General features: G+C 45.3%; 1 protein-coding gene and 1 long non-coding RNA gene across 2 annotated transcripts in view; one reads left to right on the top strand and one right to left on the bottom strand.

Moving 5' to 3' along the window:
* The first annotated feature begins 14048 nt into the window (after positions 1-14048).
* LOC138989235 (uncharacterized) overlaps positions 14049-22770 on the top strand; it is a 32193-nt gene continuing 23471 nt past the window's right edge. The window contains exon 1 of the long non-coding RNA XR_011465480.1: positions 14049-14153. This is a non-coding gene — a long non-coding RNA (uncharacterized lncRNA). The remainder of the gene's footprint in view (positions 14154-22770) is intronic.
* IYD (iodotyrosine deiodinase) overlaps positions 16674-22770 on the bottom strand; it is a 29751-nt gene continuing 23654 nt past the window's right edge. The window contains exons 4-5 of the mRNA XM_005909054.2: positions 19720-19876; positions 16674-17204 (exon numbers count right to left, since the gene is read on the bottom strand). Of these exons, the coding sequence (XP_005909116.1) occupies positions 17022-17204; positions 19720-19876 (340 nt within the window). The 3' untranslated portion in view covers positions 16674-17021. The remainder of the gene's footprint in view (positions 17205-19719; positions 19877-22770) is intronic.

Below are 22770 nucleotides of genomic sequence, written 5' to 3'. Positions count from 1 at the left end.
TGGCATCACTGACTCGATGGACGTGAGTCTGAGTGAACTCCAGGAGTTGGTGATGGACAGGGAGGCCTGGCATGCTGCGATTCATGGGGTCGCAAAGAGTCGGACATGACTGAGTGACTGATCTGATCTGATCTGATTTATAAATTTAATGTTGATAAAACTTCTTAGAAGTAGAGATATCTCATATGTACAAAGTGTACACAGAAATATACAGGCAAAACCATAGATCTCATAGCTTCACTTAAAAGCTTAACCATGAATCGGGTATTAAAATATAAAATTCAATGGCACCCCACTCCAATACTCTTGCCTGGGAAATCCCATGGATGGAGGAGCCTGGTGGGCTACAGTCCATGGGGTCTCGAAGAGTCGGACTCGACTGAGCGACTTCACTTTCACTTTTCGCTTTCCTGCACCAGAGAAGGAAACGGCAACCCACTCCAGTATGCTTGCCTGGAAAATCCCAGGGATGGGAGCCTGGTGGACCGCTATCTATGGGGTCACACAGAGTCGGGCATGACTAATGTGACTTAGCAGGAGCAGCAGCAGCAGCAGTTTACAAAGAACAGCTGAAATACATTAACATTGTTTGCTCAGATGACTAAAGCTTTGCTATCTGTAAGGTTTGGTTAACAGAACATTCCCAGGGCTTTTAATTTTAAAGCTGCCACTTTTTCCCCTTGGTTTCAGGTCTTGTCTGATGGAGCTAATTAGGCTCAGTCTCAGTCCTTGTGGCTTGTATTTACATTTTGGTTTGTAAGAGATTTCTAAGAGAAAGCCAGTTGCTTTTATATTTTTCTAAAGAACAGTTCTGTCAACTAAAGATATTAAAATCAGTGATAAGATCTTTATTTTTTTAAATTAAATTTTATTTTATTTTATTTTTACTTTACAATATTGTATTGGTTTTGCCATACATCAACATGAATCCACCATGGGTGTACACGTGTTCCCCATCCTGAACCCCCCTCCCACCTCCCTCCCCATACCATCCCTCTGGGTCATCCCAGTGCACCAGCCCCAAGCTTCCTGTATCCTGCATTGAACCTGGACTGGCGATTCATTTCTTATATGATATTATACATGTTTCAATGCCATTCTCCCAAATCATCCCCCCTCCCTCTCCCACAGAGTCCAAAAGACTGTTCTATACATCTGTGTCTCTTTTGCTGTCTCGCATACAGGGTTATCGTTACCATCTTTCTAAATTCCATATATATGCGTTAGTATACTGTATTGGTGTTTTTCTTTCTGGCTTACTTCACTCTGTATAATCAGCTCCAGTTTCATCCACCTCATTAGAACTGATTCAAATGTATTCTTTTTAATGGCTGAATAATACTCCATTGTGTATATGTACCACAGCTTTCTTATCCATTCATCTGCTGATGCTCAGCATCACTCATTATCAGAGAAATGCAAATCAAAACCACAATGAGGTACCATTTCACGCCAGTCAGATAAGATCTGTAACAAAACTGAAATTTCTTTTACTAATTGTCTGTTTTAGAACTTTAGAGTTTAATTTACCATGCCTTCAAAGGTTTATATATAAAGTATTTAGCAAAGATAGTTTTGAGTTTACAAATTAAACCCAAAGCAAAATCACTGTTTTTATTAGTCCTTGTATTTTAGTTCCCAGTTTTTTTTTTTTTTTTTTACTTGTATGGCTCAGGTAACGTTATTGGTTAGTATGTTTAGTTATTATCTCCTGGGTGGCAATCTATATCTCTTATAATACCACGCAGTAGAACTATTCTCCAGTGAAACATGTCTATCCCATAGTATAATTAAACAAGAAATTTAAACATTTTCTATAAATCCATTTAAATATACCAATTTTACATACTTTTATCTAAATTCCATTAACTTGTATACCTTTTAACTTCAGTTTCTATCGTCATTGTTGTTGTTCAGTAGCTCAGTCGCATCCGACTTTTTGTGACTCTGTGGACTGTAGCCCACCAGGCTCCTCTGTCCATGGATTTCCCAGGCAAGAATACTGGGGTGGTTGCCATTTCCTTCTCCAGAGGATCATCCTGACCCAGCGTTCTAACCTATGTCACCTGCATTACAGGCGGATTCTTTACCACTGAGCCACAGGGGAAGCGCATTGGAAGTTTTTTTTTCTTTCGTTCCCTGTCCATTTTATCTAGTTTTATACAAAAAGTTCTGGGATCCCCAGAGTGGGGTTGAGCCAAGATGGTCAGGCCCCTTGGCCTAACTCTTGCCCCAAATAACTGTTGGTCAGATATCGAAATGTGAATTTTCTAGCCCCTTAAATAATGGCTGCAGCCTGATGGCCGCTAGATCATAGGTGTTCTCCTTCCTGAGTGCCCTTAGGGCTCACCAGCTCTTGTAGGAAGGCTGCAATCACTGGTGACTATAGCATCCTCGTTTGCTGATATGGCAGAAGATATTCCATTTCTCACTTTCTTAAACATCTTTTGTCTCCCTAAGCCTACATCCCTCTCCTCTCTCATTTCCTTATTAATATGATATTTTGTGTGTGTATATAAACTGCTTTTTATTATTTATTAATATTTTTTTGTATTGTGGTATTGAGATATCTATTATATAAGTTTCAGGTGTACAGTGCAGTGATTCACAATGTTAAAATGTTATTCTCCACTTATAGTTATAAAATATTGACTGTATTCCCTGTGCTGTACAATTAAAGGTAGTATTTAAGTCTGAATTCTAAGGAGATACTCATTTTTCCCTGGGTATCTCACATATATACATGAGGTATACATGTTAATAAACTTAGCCACCTAAGGCAAAGAACTGACTCATTGGAAAAGACCCTGATGCTGGGAAAGATTGAAGGCAGGAGAAGGGGACAACAGAGGATGAGGTGGTTGGGTGGCATCACTGACTCGATGGACATGAGTTTGAATAAACTCTGGGAGCTGGTGATAGACAGGGAAGCCTGGCATGATGCAGTCCATGGGGTTGCAAAGAGTCAGACACAAGCCACTGAACTGAACTGAAACTTTTGTTTCTTTTTCTCCTGTTAATCTGTCTTTTATTAGAGCCTAGAACTCAGAGGGGTGAAGGAGAAATTATTTTTCCTCCCCTACAATACGAATATTTTAGAAAATAATTTTATGTATCTATCTATGTGGTCGTGGCTGTGCTGGGTCTTTGTTGCTGTGAAGGCTTTTCTCTAGTTTCGGAGAGCTTTCCTCTAGTCATGGAGAGCCGGGGCTCCTCTCCAGTTGTGGTGCGCAGACTTCTCCTTGCAGTGGCTTCTCTTGCTGTGGCGCACCGCTCTAGGGTGCGAGGGCGTCAGTAGCTGAACCACATGGTCTCAGGAGTTGTGGTTCCCGGGCTCTAGAGCAATAGTCATGGCACAAAGGCTTAGTTGCTCTGTGCCATTGGAACCTTCCTGGATCAGGCAACTAACCCCTGTCTGCTGCATTGACAGGCAGATTTTTACCACTGAGCCAGCAGGGAAACATCCCAGTATTTACAAAAAACTCATTCTTTCTCAAGCTGAGTGCTTTGTCTGGCTTTTGCTTGTTGGGCTTGAGAAGGTGTACCTTAGGTCTTGAACTACAGTGTGCTTCCTTGACTGCAAGCCCCAAGCTGAGCTCTGAAGTCATCACTGTGTTTGTGTCAAGGTCATTCTCCCCATGTCTGCTCCCAGCCAAGAAGTAAGCCTGATAGTCTTGGGGGCTGAGGCAGGCCCCTTCCTGGGGGACATGGATTCCTCGAGAGCCTTATGGGACTTTCGCCAGATGACATGGCAGTGTGGGATGCCACCACCCTGCCTCCCGCCCCTCTCTCCTTCACTTTGGGTCAGAACTGCATCCATCTGAATGGTTCTCCAGCCTCCTCAGACTTCCTCCTTCTCTCTCACAGGGGTTTTCTTCAATGAAATCCCTGTAGGTTAATCCCATCTTGAAATCTTCTTCTCAAAACTGGACTACCGTCTGGATTTATGAACTGAATGCATCTTATTTATTGAATATCAGGAGAAAAGTAAGAGAAGGAGGAACACGTAAATTAAGCAGGGCTGTCCTGCCAGGGTCCAGCCCCGGTAGATCCAGGGAATTTGAAGCGGGGACGGCATCTGCGAGGATCAGGAAACAATTGCTTAATTAAACCTTAATTAAGGATATAAAGAGTGATTAAATAAGGATAGCTCAGTGAGGAAATTCAGTGGAGAAAAGAGGCTGAATAATTCAGCCAGAAGGTAAGAGAAAGAACAACATGGGGAGACCAAGTTTTGGTGAACAAGGCCCCCACTTTATTTTCCAAAGTAGTTTTTATACCTTAAGTTGTGCATAGGGGATAATGGGGGAAGGGGTAGAGTCAGCAGGAAGCCAGGCTTTATTCATACGCAAAAGTTTAGGTGATTTACATCATCTTCTGGCCCGGAGGCCTGTTAACATTTTAAGACCCTTTCTTCAGAAAACTTATTTTTCTCTAAAGGTGATTAGTCAGGCACCACTCTCCAAAAGCATTAGATAAAGTTGCATTCCTACAGGGCAAAGGTGTGGTGGGCTATAACAAGAAAAAGAATTAACTCAAGGGTCCCAGGTTACAAACATTAAAGCTACTACTTACATTCCTATACACCAATTATATGAATCAATACACTGCCAGGGACACAGTAGGTAAGGGATATGGAAACTTAGCAGCAAACATTGGCCCAATAAGTGAAAAGCCCTTCACCAATACAATTTCTAATCAATCTTTTAACTGCTCAAAGGAATCTGTATTCAGACAGTTTAGAACATCTCATGCCTCTCACGGTTGTGAACTAAAACACACTTGTCACGCCCAGGAACTGTATTAACTGGAGCTGTAATTTAACTCTTTTTCAGAGAGAGGTCGTGGGGGACAACCCCCCATAAAGTCAGAGGTGTAGGTGAGAGCACAAAGCAGTAAAGTAGGCAGACTCTGGTTTTGGGGGTAGATGCTTGAGAATTTCCAGGGGGACTCCTGAGCCTCGAGCCCACCTTTGTGTATGCCAAGCCTCCTTCCTCATGACCTTTGCCACGGGTGGAGTTCCTCACGCTGGCTCCCAGCATTGTCCAGTTTTGGAACGAGTACAGAGAGTGAAAAGTTAGTCCAGAGAGTGAGGAGCTGAGAGAGGAACACTCAGGTGAGCACTGGGTGGGGAGAAAAGGATGCTTTATGTCCCCAGTGACCCTGGGACCACAAGGAAACCTCTGGAGGGCTGGGCCACCAGTGGGAGGGGCCTCCATTCTGGGTCCCAGCGGTCTCAGCCCCCAAATCCTCAGCCCTAACTCCTCTGACTCTCTGAGGTTCAGAAAAAATGGCAAGTTCTGCAGATCACTGAGAGCATGTTCTCTGTTGTCAGGTGCATTCCCATGGTCAGACGCTGGGGGAGCAGCTACTATACGCAGAGCGTGAGGCAGGGTATGGGACAAATTATGACAGTACAAGACAGAGTCTGTCCTCCACCAGGGCTTCCCAGGTGGCTCAGCAATAAGGAATCTGCCTTCAATGTAGGAGGTACGAGTTGGATCCCTGTGTTGGGAAGATCCCCTGGAGAAGGAAATGGCAACCCATGTCAGTATTCTTACCTGGAAAATCCCTGGTGGGCTACAGTCAGTGGGGTTGCAAAGAATCAGACATGCCTGAGCTACTAACACACGTATCCTCCAAAGGCTCACAGTCTGTCTGGACACACAGGACGTTCAGCGGATAGTGAAGAGGCGGAACATCCTGGAAAACGTGGTAAGTGAACACAGGGCACAGGGTGGCCAGAAGCCTCCTGGGGAAGAAGGTAGGACACAGCAACAGGCAGAGTGAAGAGGAAGACTAGAGGGAGGAGTTATAAACCAAGGGTCTGCTTTCCAGAAGATCCAGAGAGAGGCTCAGTGCGAGGAGGGATCTACCTTGGGGTCAAAGAGGCAAGATTCCAGAGCAGTGATGAAAGAGATTTTCACATATTGGGATATAGGGAAGTCATTCTGGCTTATACATGAGTTCACTTGAGTTTTGTTAGTTAAGATAGCCTGGTTGTGGCCTATCAAACATACTTTGTACGTCTACTTTAATTACTAAGGAAAAGGACACCCTGACCAGAAGTAAAGAATGTCCATGCTAAAAATGAAGACTTAAATGCCCTTCCTCCTGGGATTCCAATGCTGGTCCTTCTTTGATGGTAAGACGCCCTTCCCAGGGGCCAAGGCTGTACTGACTGGATGTGTACATGCTGGTCTGTTCTTTTTTGAATCATTGGAGAAATATAAGCCTCACTTCTTTAATGTTCTTTGTTCTGACAAGACATAAGACTGCAGAAAACTCTGCTTCTCTGGAGCATGTTCTTAGAGTAATCTGAAAGCTGGCTACTGGGCTAGCTGTTTGTTTGGCTCCAATAGAACTCTTTTCTATTCTTATTATAAATTGTTTTTTTGTTATTTCTGTTTTGACAGAGAGCCATGCTCTCTCTCAAACACTGGGAGGGGACAACTTCCCTGGTACCTCCTGGCTAATCTACAGGCCCCTCTAAACACACCTGGAAATCAGACAGACACACACACACACATCTGAAGAAAGAAACAGGCAAAGCCCCAAGCACCTGGCTCAGAAGATTGAGGGAAGGATGAGAAAGACTCATCTTCTTCCTCCACCAAGGCAGAGTTCCCTCCTCCTTGGCTGAGGGGACCCAGCTCTGCAGAACGATGACCAGTTCCAGGAGAGAGAAAAGGCATCGTGCAGCCGTGCTCCACAGACAAGGCAGTGGCAGGAGCCTCAGCTTCACCTAAGGCCACAGGGATGGGAGGCCAGGCCTGAAGCTGCAGCCCCTCCTGCCTTTCCAGGTCCTGTGCTTCTGTTAGGGGTGGGTCCCCAGAAGTGGTACCGACCCGGGTTCTGGTGAGGTAGGCAACAGTGGGCCTCTGGGCTGGACACCTGGTATTTGTCAGGTGGGATAAAATTCAAGCTTTGTTCTCACTCCAAGGACAAAGTTAGTGGCAAAAGTTGAGCTCTGCTGAAGCAGAGATAAGGTGCCCACTCCTGAGGTTAAGGAAGACTTCCCTGTGTGCACATGTGCAGGAAGGCTTCTTGGAGGTCAAAAAGGGAGGCCCCCCCATAATAAGTGTGAACATGTATGTATAGGCCTTTGTGATGGGATCCAACTTAGAAAAACATTGCACATGCTACAGTTCTCAAGGGGCTCATACTGTATTGTTAAAATATGGCCCACTGTGGTGCCCTGACAAACAAGGGATGAAGTCACAGTGGCCACATTGCCCTGGGGCAGACTGTACCTTCCTTAAGGCGATATCTTGTTTTCCCTGCTGGTGCCAGTTTCTCAAGACTACGTGACCACCCGACTGTGAGACCCCTTCGACTAAGTGACCATAAGACCCCAGCTGCAGGCTAAAGATAAACTGAAGCCCCCTTCCTCCAGGGCACAATTTCCCATCGATAGGGTATAAGAAGGGTTGGCTATAAAAGAGAGCACTGGTTTCTCTCTATAGCCATTCACTCTTTCTTTCTTTCTATAATAAATCTTTCTCTGCTTGAATGCCTGGCTCACTCTCTTTTTCATCGTGCTCACCTTACATTTCTGGTGCTGAAACATGGGAGGGAAGACCCACTGCGGCCAGGTGGGCTCCTCTCCTGAGCCCACCTTTGGTGGTTCCCTCCCTTGGACCTTGCTAAGAAACCGAAGGGAGTCCCCAGGATGGGACTCTCCACTTGCCTTGCTGGATTGACATCCACACGCAGGCTCTAATTTCATCAGCTACAGGGGTGAGTGAATTCCTGCTCTCTGGGATCCTCTTTCTCTGGTCTGGTTTTTGATGCCCTAGAGCTAGGCAGAGGATCCCCTTGGTCCTTGGGCCCTGGTCTCACTTTGAAATAGGGGATGCCCATTTCAAAAAAATAAAATTCTGAGCACTGAAGAATTGGTACTTTTGAACTGTCGTGTGGTGTTGGAGAATACTCTTAAGAGTCCCTTGGACAGCAAGGAGATCTAACCAGTCCATCCTAAGGGAAATAAGTCCTGAATATTCATTGGAAGGACTGATGTTGAAGCTGAAACTCCAATCCTTTGGCCACCTGATGCGAAAAACTGACTCATTTGAAAATACCCTGATGCTGGGAAAGATTAAAGGCAGGAGGAGAAGGGGATGACAGAGGAGGAGGTGGTTGGATGGCATCACGGATTCGATGGACAGGGAAGCCTGGCGTGCTGCAGTCCATGGGGTCGCAAAGAGTTGGATACCACTGAGTGACTGAACTGAACTGATTTCAAGGTAGACCCTGCTGCTGTCTGGCTGTCTGAGAAGCCCATGTGCTGGGAGCTGGCATAGTGCATATTGAGTGCATATTGCATATTGAGTGCAGCACTTTCCACAGCATCATCTTTCAGGATCTGGAATAGCTCAACTAGAATTCTATCACTGCCGGGAGCCAGGGTGAGGCACTCCGCCCATGGCAAAGGTCACGAGGAAGGAGGCTCAGCATACACAAAGGTGGGATCCAGCCTCAGGAGTCCCCCTGGAAATTCTCGAGCATCTACCCCCAAAACCAGAGTCTGCCTACTTTCTGCTTTGTGCTTTCACCTACACCTCTGACTTTACAGGGGGCTGTCCCCCACTACGTCTCTCTGAAATAAGGAGTTAGCTTACAGCTCCAGTTAATAATTCCTGGGTGTGACAGTGTTTCAACCTACAAACTCCTTTGGAAATCCTCTAGCCTGCCTGAATAGGTTTTTCCGGCCACATGTGATTGTTCAGAGCCTCCCAAATGTGAGAGGCAGGAGATGTTCTAAACTGTCTAAACACAGATTCCTTTGAGTAGTTAAAAGATTGATCAGAAATTGTATTGGTGAAGGGTTTTTCACTTGTTGGGCCAATGTTTGCTGCTAAGTCTCCATATCCCTTACCTACTGTGTCCTTGGCAGTGTATTGATTCATATAATGGGTGTATAGAAATGTAAGTAGTAGCCTCAATGTTTGTAACCTTGGACCCTTGAGTTAATTCTTTTCTTGATTGAGCCCACCTCACCTTTGTCCTATAGGAATGCAGCTTTGTCCAGTGATTTTTTGGAGGCTGGTGCCTGACTTTAGAATAATCACCTTTAGAGAAAAATAAGTTTCTTAAAATGTTAACAGGCCTCCTGGCCAGAAGATGATGTAATTCACCTGAACTTTTGCATATGATAAGTTTGAAAGCCTGGCTTCAATTAGGACCAGGAACTGCTGTCCTTGCATAACTCCACCCCTTCCCTCATTATCCTCTACGCACAACTTAAGGTATAAAAACTACTTTGGAAAATAAAGTGTGGGCCTTGTTCACCGAAACTTGGTCTCCCCATGTCGCTCTCTCTCTCAAATTCTGGCTGAGTCTCCATCTGGAGCACAGAACCCACCATGCTTACTAATTATGCCTGGGCCTCTAAGATCCGACCAGGGAGGCCTCAGTGTCTCCTCTCCTTCGGGAGAACGGAAGGACGCCTACGGCCCACGTAAGTGGTACAAACTTCTTGTCTTGAAGTTTTATTGGTCTCCTGCATAAACCAAGCTACTCAGCCTCTTTTCTCCACTGAATTTTCCTACTGAGCTATCCTCATTCTATTACTCTTTATATCTTTGATAAATATTTAAATAAATATGTCGCCTACTCCGTCTCTCCTTCGAATACCCTGGATCAGCCGGGGCTGGACCCCGGCACCCATGAGAGTGGGTGTGCCTTTTCTCTGAGACCTTTCTCCTCGTTTTTCTCTCGCCCTAGTTTGCCCTCCCTCCCTATTTGTCTATAATGGGAAATTCTCAGTCCCAACCTACAAAATCTATCCCTTTAGGCTGCCTTCTCCAAAACCTAAAAACTTTGGGTTTTCAAGAAGAGATAAGGCCAACGCGACTCACTTATCACTCCAACACTGTCTGGCCACAATCTCGACTGGACATTAGGTTCCAATGGCCAGAAAATGGAACTCTCCATTCCAGTACTTTATGGGACCTCTATAACTTCAGCCGCCGCAATGGCAAGTGGTCAGAGATCCCTTATGTTCAGGCTTTCTTTGCTTTCCACCCTTGGCCCTCTCTCTGTACTTCCTGTTCTACTTCTCAAATACTTTTAGCCCATCCTGGGTCACATCCCCCCAATGCTATATCTCCTGATCCCTGTTCGGATTTTTCCTCCTCTTCTTTTGACCCTTCTGACCACAGTGCACCTCCAATCGCCTCTAATCCCACCGTAGCAGACCTGGTTCCCCAACCTCCACCTTAGGTTCCCCCTCTCCTCTTGCTCTCAGGTGCAGGCTGCCACCACTTCTCACCCTCCCTCCAGGCCTGTTTGGAAGGGGCTCTGGGGCTTTGATCCATCCCTGCTACCAGAGTCTCAAGTCCCATCCTGACCTCCCTAAATCCCCTCCTCACACCTGGCTGCAAAGGGCCTTAAAGAAACAGGACCCTGAATCCCTCCTGCTCCCCTCCTTCCCTTAGTAGAGGTGGCTGGTACAGAAGGCATTGTTCGGGTACACATCTCAGTCTCCCTCTCTGATTTATCTCAAATCAAGAAACGTCTTGGCTCTTTTTCCTCTGACCCTGACACTTGTTTCAGTTCAGTTTAGTCGCTCAGTCATGTCTGACTCTTTGAGACCCCACGGACTGCAGCACGCTGGGCTTCCCTCTTCATCACCAACTCCTGGAGCTTACTCAGATACATGTCCATCGAGTCAGTGATGCTATCCAACCATCTCATCCTCTGGCATCCCCTTCTCCTCCTGCCTTCAATCTTTCCCAGCATCAGGGTCTTTTCCAATGAGTCAGTTCTTCTGTTTAGGTGGCCAAAGTATTGGAGTTTCAGCTTCAGCGTCAGTCCTTCCAATGAATGTTCAGGATTGATTTCCTTTAGGATGGACCGGTTAGATCTCCTTGCTGTCCAAGGGACTCTCAAGGGACACTTTTATTTAAAATAATTTAAATACCTCACCCAGTCTTATGACTTGACCTGGCATGATATTTACACTAGACTGTCTTCTACCCTCCTCCTAGAAGAGGAAGAACAAGTCTGTCAAGCTTCTCAGGCTCATGCCCATGAAATACATCAAACTGATGGTACTAAACCTGTAGACCTAGCTGCCATTCCCAGGGACAACCCTGATTGGGCCTACCAGGCAGGGCATCTGGGGTAAACAGCCCATAATCACATGGTGACTTGCAAAAAGCAGGACATAAGGCTGTTAACTTTGATAAACTCGGAGAAATAACTCAAAGACCAGATGAAAATGCAGCACAAATTCTAGCTAGTTTAACAGAAGGCATTGTTCTGTTAACCTAGCTAGAATTCTGTCCCTACAAAAATAAACAAAATTAGATCCAACTTCAAAAGAAGGTACTATTGTCCTGAATACCCATTTTATTTCCCAATCGTCCCCAGACATTCAAAAAAAAGTTTAAAAAGGCAGAGAGGAAGGCTCTCAAACCTCTCAATGAGATCTTTTAAATTTGGCTTTAAAATTTTTCAATAAAGGGGAAGAACAGGCAAAACTAGTAAATGCTCAAAGAGATCAGGCTAAATATCATCTCTTAACCTCTGCTCTACACAGCTCCAAACCTTAATCCTCTGACAGAGAAAAGAAATCATCTAGGCCCTGTTACAAGTGCGGTAAAGAAGGGCACTCTCATGCCCAAAGCCCAGGCCCCCTCCGGGTCCATGTCCTAATTGTGGCATAAAGGGACATTGGAAGGTGGACTGCCCTAATCCCTCTCTAGGGATCCGGACATCTCCTCCCGGTCCCTAGCAGGAGTCCTCAGACCCAGCTCTGCCCAGGCTCCTTGGACTGGCCACTGAAGACTGAAGATGCCCAGAGCCCCAGGCCCCAACTCTCATCACCTTTATGGAGTCCAGGTATCTCACAGTGGCAAGGAAGCCCATCTCTTTTCTTATCAACACAGAGGCCACCTGTTCTGCCACGCCTGCTTATTCCAGAAAAACTAAAGTCTTTCAGATCTCTGTCATGGGGGTTCACGGTTTAGCGCCTATACCACAGATTACCAAGCCTCTGCCTTGCACACTTCAAAATACCCCTTTCTCTCATTCTTTCCTCGTACTCCCAAAATGCCCCACTCCAATCCTTGGAAGGGATCTACTCTCCAAATTCAAGGCTTTCCTCACTGTTCCAAATCTTTCTCCTGACCTGGCCTGGCTACTGCTTCTCGAACCTACTATTTCTTTACCTCCTCCATTACCCTCCTCGTCTGTAAACCCTATAGTCTGGGATACTGATAACCCTTCCATCGCCTCCCACCATACTCCCATTTATATTTGTCTAAAAGATCCAACAAAGTTTCCCAATCAACCTCAATATCCTATTTCCCAAATACATCAACAGGGATTAAAACCCAACATCTCTAAGCTACTGCATCAGGGTCTCTTGTGCCCTACTCACTCTCCTTATAAAACGCCTATCCTACTTGTTAAAAAGCCAAATGGCTCCTACTGTCAGGGTCAGGACCTGACCCAGGGATTAAACCCAGGTCTCCTGCATTGCAGGCAGGTTCAGAGCTACCATATGATATAGCAATCCCACTCCTAGGCATATATCCAGAGGTGATAGGTGATGGAGAGAGATAAACTGGGAGTTTAGGATTAATATATACACACTACTATACTTAAAATAGATCACCAACAAGGACTTACTGTGTGGCATAGGGAACTCTGCTCAATATTCTATAACACAAATGGGAAAAGAATTTGTAAAAAAATTGATACATGTATATGTTTAATTGAATCACTTTGCTATACACCTGAAACTAACACACATTTTTAATCAACTATATACTCCAATCAATAGAAAATAAAAATTTTAATTAATTAATTAAAAATAATAAATATTGATATTGAGCATCTTTTCACATGCCTATTGGCCATGTGAAATGCCAATAGGCCTTCTTTGCATGAAATGCCACATGCCTTCTTTGGAGAAATGTCTATTTAGATCTTCTGCCCATTCTTTGATTGGGTTCCCTGTTTTTATTACTGAGTTGTAACAGTTTTTCGTATATTTTGGAAGTTAAGCCCTTGTCAGCTGCATCATTTGCAAATCTTTTCTCCCAGTCTGTAGTTAGCCTTTTTTATTTTATGGTTTCCTTTGCTGTGCAAAAGTATGTAAGTTTGATGAGGACCCATTTCTTTATTGCTTTTCCTCATCTTTTTGTTTTCTGTTTCTACCAGAGTAGAAGCCATCTTGAACCAGCCTTCTTTCAGGAACTTTAATTCCCCTTGGATGGTTGCTGGGAAGAAGAGAAAATTGGCTTTTTTTTTTTTTGAATGACAAATAATACTGGATCATTATAACTTCAGTAATTTCCAAAGTTGTACAATTATACAAAAAAAAAAAAAAAAAAAAGGAGGGGCAAACAACCTGTAGAATTACACAGAATCTTCTTCAAAATGCATTGGCACTGAAATTTTGAAGGAAAAAATAAACAAATGGGACCGAAGCAAACTTGCAGAGTGATGAACTGGCCTAATTTCAATACTGTTGTGTCTATGGGACTCAGGAAGCTGGAGGAGAGGGAGAGAGATAAGAGAAGGGCAGATCAGTGGAACGGTCAGGACACAGACGACGTTTATCAATTAAGTTTGCCACCTGAACTGGCACCGGAAACATTAACTGGGTTGGCTGAAAAGTTTCTTTAAGTTTTCATAAGATGGTATGGAAAACCCTAAGGAAACTCAATACAGTGAAAAGGTCAGTGATCATCCAAGGCAAGCTCAAGATGGGGAAGTACGAAGCCCTGAGCTCTCCCCTCCATGACCTTCTTGCTAGAAATTCTTCCCTGACGACCTCTGATCAATTTCTACTAATTAGGGAGACCAAAATGACAAGATGACCTAACTAGGAATATGCTGGCTATCGGACCACGAAAGGCCTCCAACAAGTGGGAAGACAGGAAGTGGCAACACCCTGCTCGAGAGCTAGCAGTCTGGGAAAGCCTAAGGTTAATGACTTCACCAGCCCGGCCCTGGGGCGGGGCGTCCGGGCGGAGCAACGCTGGCAGCGCCCCAGAAGGATCCGATCCTCTGACCCGCCATCCGCCACTCCTGCAAAATCGAGATCCAGGTGGCAAAGGGAGAGATGGGTGGCCCTGAGACCCGTCTTGGCTTCCTGGACTTGCTTCTCATTGTCTAGTTCAGCGGGACGCCCGGCAGTAAGTTCCAGGATGAACTTGCAGGGGCGGGGGTGGTAAGTGGTGGTGAGGGGGGGGGGGGGGTGGTGAGGGGCGGGGGCGGGGGTGGTGAGAGGGGCGGGGGGGGGGTGGTGAGAGGGCGGGGGGCGGGGGTGGTGAGAGGGGGGGGGGGGGTGGTGAGAGGGGCGGGGGGGCGGGGGGGGGGAGGGGGGCGGCGCTGGAAAGTTGGGTGCGTGGGGCTTCGCGAAACTTCTTGCGGGGTGGCGCCGCCGCCCTCTCCTCTTTTCCCTCCCCTGGGTCCTTTACACCTCGGTGGCTTCCCCGGGCTACTTGCGGGCTCTCCAGGCCAGAACAGGGGTGCCTTGGTGAAGCAGTAATGCGGGGACTTTGGGAGAAAACGGGGCCAGAACGTACAGGAAATGCTGTTGAGGCCCGCCAGGGCTCAGCCCGGCCCTGGGAAGTGGGAGTCCTGGAGCCCAGGGAAGGGACCCAGAGCCGCCCTGAAAACCACAAGCCCATGATCTGCCCTTCTGCGCGCCCTGAAAACCACAAGCCCATGATCTGCCCTTCTGCGCCGTTGCAGCCTCTGCTCTCCTGCGCCAGGCTCCAGCAATACTGAACCTTGAACTTCCAGATGTTCAAGCTGGTTTTAGAAAAGGCAGAGGAACCAGAGATCAAATTGCCAACATCCGCTGCATCATCCTAAAAGCGAGAGAGTTTCAGAAAAACATCTATTTCTGCTTTATTGACTATGCCAAAGCCTTTGTGTGGATCACAATAAACTGTGGAAAATTCTGAAAGAGATGGAAATACCAGACCACCTGACCTGCCTCTTGAGAAACCTATATGCAGGTCAGGAAGCAACATTTAGAACTGGACATGGAACAACAGACTGGTTCCAAATAGGAAAAGGAGTCTGTCAAGGCTGTATATTGTCACCCTGCTTATTTAACTTATATGCAGAGTACATCATGAGAAATACTGCGCTGGAAGAAGCACAAGCTGGAATCAAGATTGCCGGGAGAAATATCAATAACCTCAGATATGCAGATGACACCACCCTTATGGCAGACAGTGAAGAAGAACTAAAGAGCCTCTTGATGAAAGTGAAAGAGGAGAGTGAAAAAGTTGGCTTAAAGCTCAACATTCAGAAAATGAAGATCATGGCATTTGGTCCCATCACTTCATGGCAAATAGATGGGGAAACAGTGGGAACAGTGGCTGACTTTATTTTGGGGGGCTACAAAATCACTGCAGATGGTGATTGCGGCTATGAAATTAAAAGACGCTTACTCCTTGGAAGAAAAGTTATGACCAAATGAGACAACATATTCAAAAGCAGAGACATTACTTTGTCAACAAAGGTCCGTCTAGTCAAGGCTATGGTTTTTCCTGTGGTCATGTATGGATGTGAGAGTTGGACTATAAAGAAAGCTGAGTGCCGAAGAATTGATGCTTTTGAACTGTGGTGTTGGAGAAGACTCTTGAGAGTCCCTTGGACTGCAAGGAGATCCAACCAGTCCATCCTAAAGGAGATCAGCCCTGGGTGTTCATTGGAAAGACTGATGTTGAAGCTGAAACTCCAATATTTTGGCCACCTGATGTGAAGAGCTGAATCATTTGAGAAGACCCTGATGCGGAGAAAGATTGAGGGCAGGAGGAGAAGGGGATGACAGAGGATGAGATGGTTGGATGACATCACCGACACATTGGACATGGTTTGGGTGGACTCTGGGAGTTGGTGATGGACAGGGAGGCCTGGCATGCTATGGTTCGTGGAGTCACAAAGAGTCGGACAGGACTGAACAACTGAACTCAGTACTTGATGATCTGTCCACAGAGCCCCTTCTGGTCCCTTCGTACTACTGATGAACTGAAGTAGGTCCCTCCCTACTGCTCCCTGCCCTTGAAGGACCAGCAGGTCCCTTCCCACTGCTCTCTGGTCCCGTCTTACTACTGCTGAAGGGAAGTAGCCCCCTTACATACTGTTCTTGGTAAAAGAAGGAGTGGCAGGTCCTTCCTTATGACTCTCTGGTCCCTTCTTACTGGGACTGAAGGGAAGTAGGTAATTTCCCTACTGTTCTCAGCCATGAAGGATCAGCAGGTCCCTTCTGAACTGCTCTCTGGTTCCTTCTTACTACTGCTGAAGGGAAGTAGGCCCCTTCCCTGCTGCTCTCGGCCCTTGAAGGACCAGCAGGTCCCTTCCTTATTGCTCTCTGGTCCCTTTTTACAGAAAGCATGGGGTGGAAAGCCATTTGATCAGTCTAAATTTAAATTCAGAAATCATCACATAGCTGAATTCTTGGGACTGGGGTCGCTAAGAGTCGGACACGACTGAGCGACTTCACTTTCACTTTTCACTTTCATTCATTGGAGGAGGAAATGGCAACCCACTCCAGTGTTCTTGCCTGAAGAATCCCAGGGACGGCGGGGCCTGGTGGGCTGCCGTCTATGGGGTCGCACAGAGTCAGACACAACTGAAGTGACTTAGCAACAGCAGCAGCAGCAGCACACTAAATTTTCTGATAACTCTTTCCTCTATGAATTTTTAAAGAGTTAAAAAAAATCCCCCGTGATTTTTCTGGAACAATTTAGAAAAACATAAAAACCAGGGCATATTCTTAATAAATATTTAATGCATTTCCAAAGTGGATAAGAAATGGAAAGGAACATACCTGTTCGTCCCTTATTCTGTATGTTCAGCTAATCTCACTAGTGGAACCAGGCCTTCTCAGACTCAAAGTGCTGGAGAAAGTGGAAAAGTTTCTTGACACACAGAGTGGCCACCCCTGCAGAGTGGAGTGCCAGGGAGATGGGACACCCAGGGAAAGAGGAACCGGAGAGGGGAGCAGGGCATCACCTTCCAGCATCTGCCTGCCTGTGTCCTTCCTACACAGTCACCATGATCTGATCCAGAGTTTTCCGTGTGAGGTTGGGCACCATGGCGTCTTCACTGGGGTACCCCACAGGGAGCAGCATCAGGAGCTTTTCATTGGTGGGGCGGTTCAGAAGCACTCTCAGACGGGGGCCACAGTTGAGAGGCGTGGTGGTGACAGTCACCAGTCCAGCATTCTACAACAGGAGAGAAAAAGAAAATACACTTTAAAGTCAGCAGGCAAAACCCCAGCTCTGCTTGTAGCATGGGCACGTTCTAGTCCCTGTAACACTGTTTCTCCCATAGTTGGACAGAAAAGAAGCTACCAACGTGGGCAATGGTGTCTTGAATCTTTCGTACCCTCCTCGACCTCCCCAGACCCCATCTCTGAACCAAACAGTGTGAAGCTTCTCAGAGAAGAAAGTACCAGTCTTATTTTTCACTGGTGCTAAAAAATGGGAATGGTTGTTTCATGGAAAGAAATTTGAGGTATTTAATCATACCAAGACAGCATATTATAAGTCAGCATACCTAGACAGCGTATTAAAAAGCAGAGGCATTACTTTGCCAACAAAGATCTGTCTAGTCAAAGCTCTATTTTTTCCAGTAGTCATATATGGATGTGAGAGTTGAAGTATAAAGAAAGCTGAGCACCAAAGAATTGATGCTTTTGAACTGTGGTGTTGGAGAAGACTCTTGAGAGTCCCTTGGACTGCAGGGAGATCCAATCAGTCCATCCTAAAGGAAATCAGTCCTAAATATTCAATGGAAGGACTGATGTTGAAGCTGAAATTTCAATACTTTGGCCACCTGATGCGAAGAGCTGACTCATTTGAAAAGACCCTAATGTTGGGAAAGATTAAAGGTGGGAGGAAAAGCGGACAACAAAGGATGAGATGATTGGATGGCATCACCGACGTGATGGACATGAGTTTGAGTAAGCTCTGGAAGTTGGTGATGGACAGGGAAGCCTGGCGTGCTGCAGTCCATGGGGTCGCAAAGAGTAGGACATGACTGAGCAGTGACTGAACTGACTCATACCAAAGAAATGGAATAACAAAAGGCACTTCCTGTGATTATACAACCAACCAGTGGAAGCAGAGCATCACCCCAGCTGAGAATACTTGACGTCCAGTGATGGAGGACCCAGTGGCCAAGAAGTACATTAAGGGGTCGAGGAAATATTCCACCAATCTCTGCCCAGTCCCCTTAAATAATAAACATTCAATAAAAATCGTGTAGTTTCAAGACACTTTTCCAGTTGGCTCTCTCTATCCTCCCCCTGATTTTCCCGATAGATGGTCAACGGTAAGCCTGGGCCAGAAGGAAGTTCTGGAATTGTCTTTGGGAATCAAGCACACCTACAGTCTCTGAGCAATCTGTCCAGACAGGGGCTCCTGGAAGATTCTTTCCTCTCGCACAAGTCTACAAATCACAAAACCCACACAAAACCTACACTCAATTACTCTTTAAAGAACGCTAAAGGAGATCCCGGGTCTCCTGCATTGCAGGCAGACGCTTTACCACCTGAGCCACCAGGGAAGCCCTTTAAAGAACGCTAGAGGGCAGCAAACTCCACGGTAAAGTGGAGAAGTTTGCCTAGTCAAACGTGCAGACGCCGCGCTTGAAGCCAGCACAAGGCGAAACCGCTTTAGCGGCGGTGCCCTGCGGTTTGACCTTCGTGGCCTTTGTACAGCACCTCCTTTACTTATCTGTTTCAGAATCAGAAAGGAGATGGAACGCCACCTACTTTGTAACCATTTTTCAAGTCATCTAAAGTGTTTTTTATGGGTTTTTTTTTTCAATGTTTTATTTTTTATGTTTTTTCCCTCTTTTATGCCACAGTGACTATTTTGCAGGTTTTCAGCAAGCACGTTTTCCTTTGAGATAATGAAGAAGAACATAGGTTTTTGCAATTGACTGTCCCTTGATCCCTTGAAGGTTGGCTCATTCGTTCTTCTAATACTGTTTGCTTTGTTTATTTCGCTTGTTGACCATCGCTGTCCACCCCTTCCCAGGACCACAGTCCCCACTAGAGTATACAGTTCACACAGGGATGCAACTGTTCCTGGTGCCTCCTGGAATCTGCCACATAAAAGGAGCTCAGAAAATACCTGGTATATGAATGACTTGAATCTTGTGAAATCCTGCTCTACTTCATGCTTAGTGTTACTGTAGCTACTGTATAGATGGATTTTTTTTTAAGCACATGAACATATTTCTTTTTTTTTTTTTTTTGTCATGGACATGTTTCTAATGCAATATGCAAATAACTTCTCAGGGTAGGAGCTCTGTAATAGAGTCCCCCTTATGGCTTTTTAATCATCCCACTGGCTCAGACAACAGTGAACACAGCTGAGAAGCCAGGCCCTGCAACTTTCAGATTCCAAAGCTCCTCATGTGTGTTCACCATAACCCTTAAAGTTTCATGTCCTTACAGAAGAAGGCAAACACAATGACCATTTTGTTGACCCTTAACTGATATTATAAGTAAACTTCCAGGAAGGATTCCGGATTGTTTGAACCATCATCCTCACCAGCCCAGCTTTCCAGAGGTAGTTTATACATCAGAGTAACTTGCCTTAGGAATTCAACTTTAGATAAAACTCTACTAGTCCCTGAACTAGAAACTCAGCTGAAATTTGCAAATAAAACCGCAGTCGGCCCCATGGATCACGTCTCTCTCCTGGACAGAGAGGGAGGGCGGCAGACCTGTAGGGCAGCCAGGAGAATGCCACAAGAGATGGAGACGCTGATCTCATTGTAGTAGTGAATCTTTTTCTTGCCATTTGCAGAAAATCCGTGGACTTGCTTGAAAATGAGAATCAAAACAGGGGCAGTGTCCAAGTACTCTTTAATCCAATTGGTCCTAAAGGCGAGAAAAAGATATTTAGAAGAATATTTTCTCTTAATGGTTTTTTTTGTTCCCCTTTTACCACCTTACTGACATGAAAAATAAAAACATTTACTCATCTTTTATGGTTAAATTGAAAAAGACCAGGATTATTCTTTTGTCATATTTATCATTTTTTAGCCAAAGTCAATAAACAGATATTCATAAACATCATATGGCAAGACATGCGAAATGCTGAAAAGACACAAAGATGGATCTTATAACCCAGAGGGTAGTAAGTCACGTTTAGCAAAATAAAAACTTGGTAAATTTTATGAAAGAAAAATAAGCCAAATGCCTTAGGAGCTCAAAAATGAAATGCTAATTTTAAATAAGAAAGTTGTCAGAATGTATGCAAAATTTCTCTTGAAGAGGGATGCTGAAGACCAAGTGGAGAAAGGGCACTGGGGAGGGCACCCTAGTGAAGAGATGAGCGAAGGGCAGAGTCAGAAGGAAAATCCTTGGCCGGCCAGGTATTTCAGAAGTCTGATAGGCTGGGGGATGCTGTGCGTGGTGGAGCATGTGTTGGAGGGCTGGCAGTTTTCATACAGATTTTGCACAGGGCTTTGTTCAGAGGGGCATGAAAAGTTATCATGTTTCTGAGCAGAAGCAAAATATGATCAGATCTGCTTCAGAAAGAGCCAGGTTGGTGAAGACCAGCTCTCCGGGGAGACCAGAGAGGAGATGATGGCCATGGCCCAGGAGAATCTGGGGAACTATGAAGGCTGGAGCTGACAGATATGATACAAGAGTGCAAAGGGAGAAGGAAAAGGTGACAGTGAGGTTGAAGCAAGTCTCCAGATGGTGATGCTCTTAGCCTAGTTATGGAGAAAAGGAAGGAAACCTTTGTGGGAGAGGGACATAACCCATGGGAGGTATAAATGCTGAGTTTCCATTTTTGTTTTCCAGCTAAGAGCATGTCTTTCATTATCCTGCCCATGCTACTGCTGCTGCTAAGTCGCTTCAGTCGTGTCCAACTCTGTGCCACCCCATAGATGGCAGCCCACCAGGCTCTGCCATCCCTGGGATTCTCCAGGCAAGAACGCTGGAGTGGGTTGCCATTTCCTTCTCCAATGCATGAAAGTGAAAAGTGAAAGTGAAGTCGCTCAGTCGTGTCCGACTTTTAGCCACCCCATGGACTGCAGCGCACCAGGCTCCTCCGTCTATGGGATTTTCCAGGCAAGAGTACTGGAGTGGGGTGCCATCGCCTTCTCTGTATCCTGCCCACACATTTTAAAGACAAATGCTTCATTCTAGCACAGGTATTCAAAGGAAAGACCCCATACAATGCTATGTATTAGAATTTTCCCTTAGGGTATATAATGTCATTAATAAACAAGAGACAGTAATTGTTCATTTCATTTTTAACCTAGGAAGTACAATATTTCCTTGTTTAAAATACACTAAACTCACATGTATATTTTTCTATGGTTTCTTTGACCCTACTTACTTCTGTAGATTACTTGTTCAAAGCTACTTCACCATACCTCAGCCAGCTTACTCACATTTGACTATGATCAGTTCTTTTCCTCTTTAGAAGGAGGGAGAATGTTAATAGTTTACCAGAACACTCTGGAGTCAACTAGCTTTGCCATGTTAGGTAAGCCTCTCTCTTTCTCACAGCTCATCTTCCTCATGTGTAAAATGTATTCACCTCAAAAGGTTTTGTGATGGTAAAATCAGTCCAAATAGATCAGGTGCTTAGAATAGTACCCAGGGCATGGTGCCATGCATGTGCTAGCTAGTGTTATTATCACAACTATATTTTATTTTACAGTGAATAATTCAAAACAATTTTAAAATATAAGGTGAAGAATAAGTAACTTACTAGTTTCGGAGGCAGGGTAGTAATTTTTTACAATTTTTGTACTTATTTGTCAGGGCATACATTGTTGGCTAGTATTTTGATTTATTCAATTTTACAGGAATGTATTATGACATTGTATTAGAACTAATACAGATTGAGACATGCTGAGGGCTGTTAAGAAAGGACAAGTAACACCTTCTGCCTGGGGCGGAGGGCCTCATGCCACCAGAGGAGAACAAAGCTTAACAGATAAGTTGGACCAGATTGTATATTAGAGGCTTTAATAACAGCTCTGAGTTTCAGAGCTGACCTAAATTGGATATCAGGAGGTGAGTGAGGTGAGTGTTCATTTGCAATGCAATTTAGCAAATATTTATTCAGTTACCTACTATGCATTAGCACTGTGCTAAGTGATACAAGGCTGGGCCCTGGAGTTTTTCTAAACATATCTGTGTGTACATATTGTCTGCAGAGAAAGTCTCTAATGCTCATTGGATTCTCATGAGTATCTTGGTGTACAACAGAGGTTTCTAAAATATGGACTAGAAAATGAGAAGAAAAGTAAGCCAGCAATTAAAGTACTGTGTGCTGTGCTTAGACACTCAGTCACGTCCGACTCTGTGACCCCATGGACTGTAGTCCACCAGGTTCCTCTGCCCATGAGGATTCTCCAGGCAAAAATGCTGAAGTGGGTTACCATGCCCTCCTCCAGGGAATCTTCTCAATCCAGGGATCAAGCCCAGGTCTCCCTGCATTGCAGGTGGATTCTTTACCAGCTGAGCCACCAAGGAAGCCTAAGAATACTGGAATGGGTAGCCTATCCCTTCTCCAGGGGATCTTCCCAACCCAGGAATCGAACCAGGGTTTCCTGCATTGCAGGCGGATTCTTTACCAGCTGAGCTACTAGGGAAGCCCAAAATCCTGTGTGGTAATGGCTATTTCAGATGCATGGAAGGTGTGTATTAAGTCCTTTGCGCATAGAGTCAAGAGAGCAGCCGATTCTGCCTTCACTGGGGAGAGATGGGGCTGGCAGTGTGTTGTAGGTACTACACACACAGAGCAA

The sequence above is a fragment of the Bos mutus genome, chromosome 9, assembly GCF_027580195.1.
Source record: "Bos mutus isolate GX-2022 chromosome 9, NWIPB_WYAK_1.1, whole genome shotgun sequence".
Lineage (NCBI taxonomy): Eukaryota > Metazoa > Chordata > Mammalia > Artiodactyla > Bovidae > Bos > Bos mutus.
This window is presented reverse-complemented; position numbering and strand designations above follow the sequence as displayed.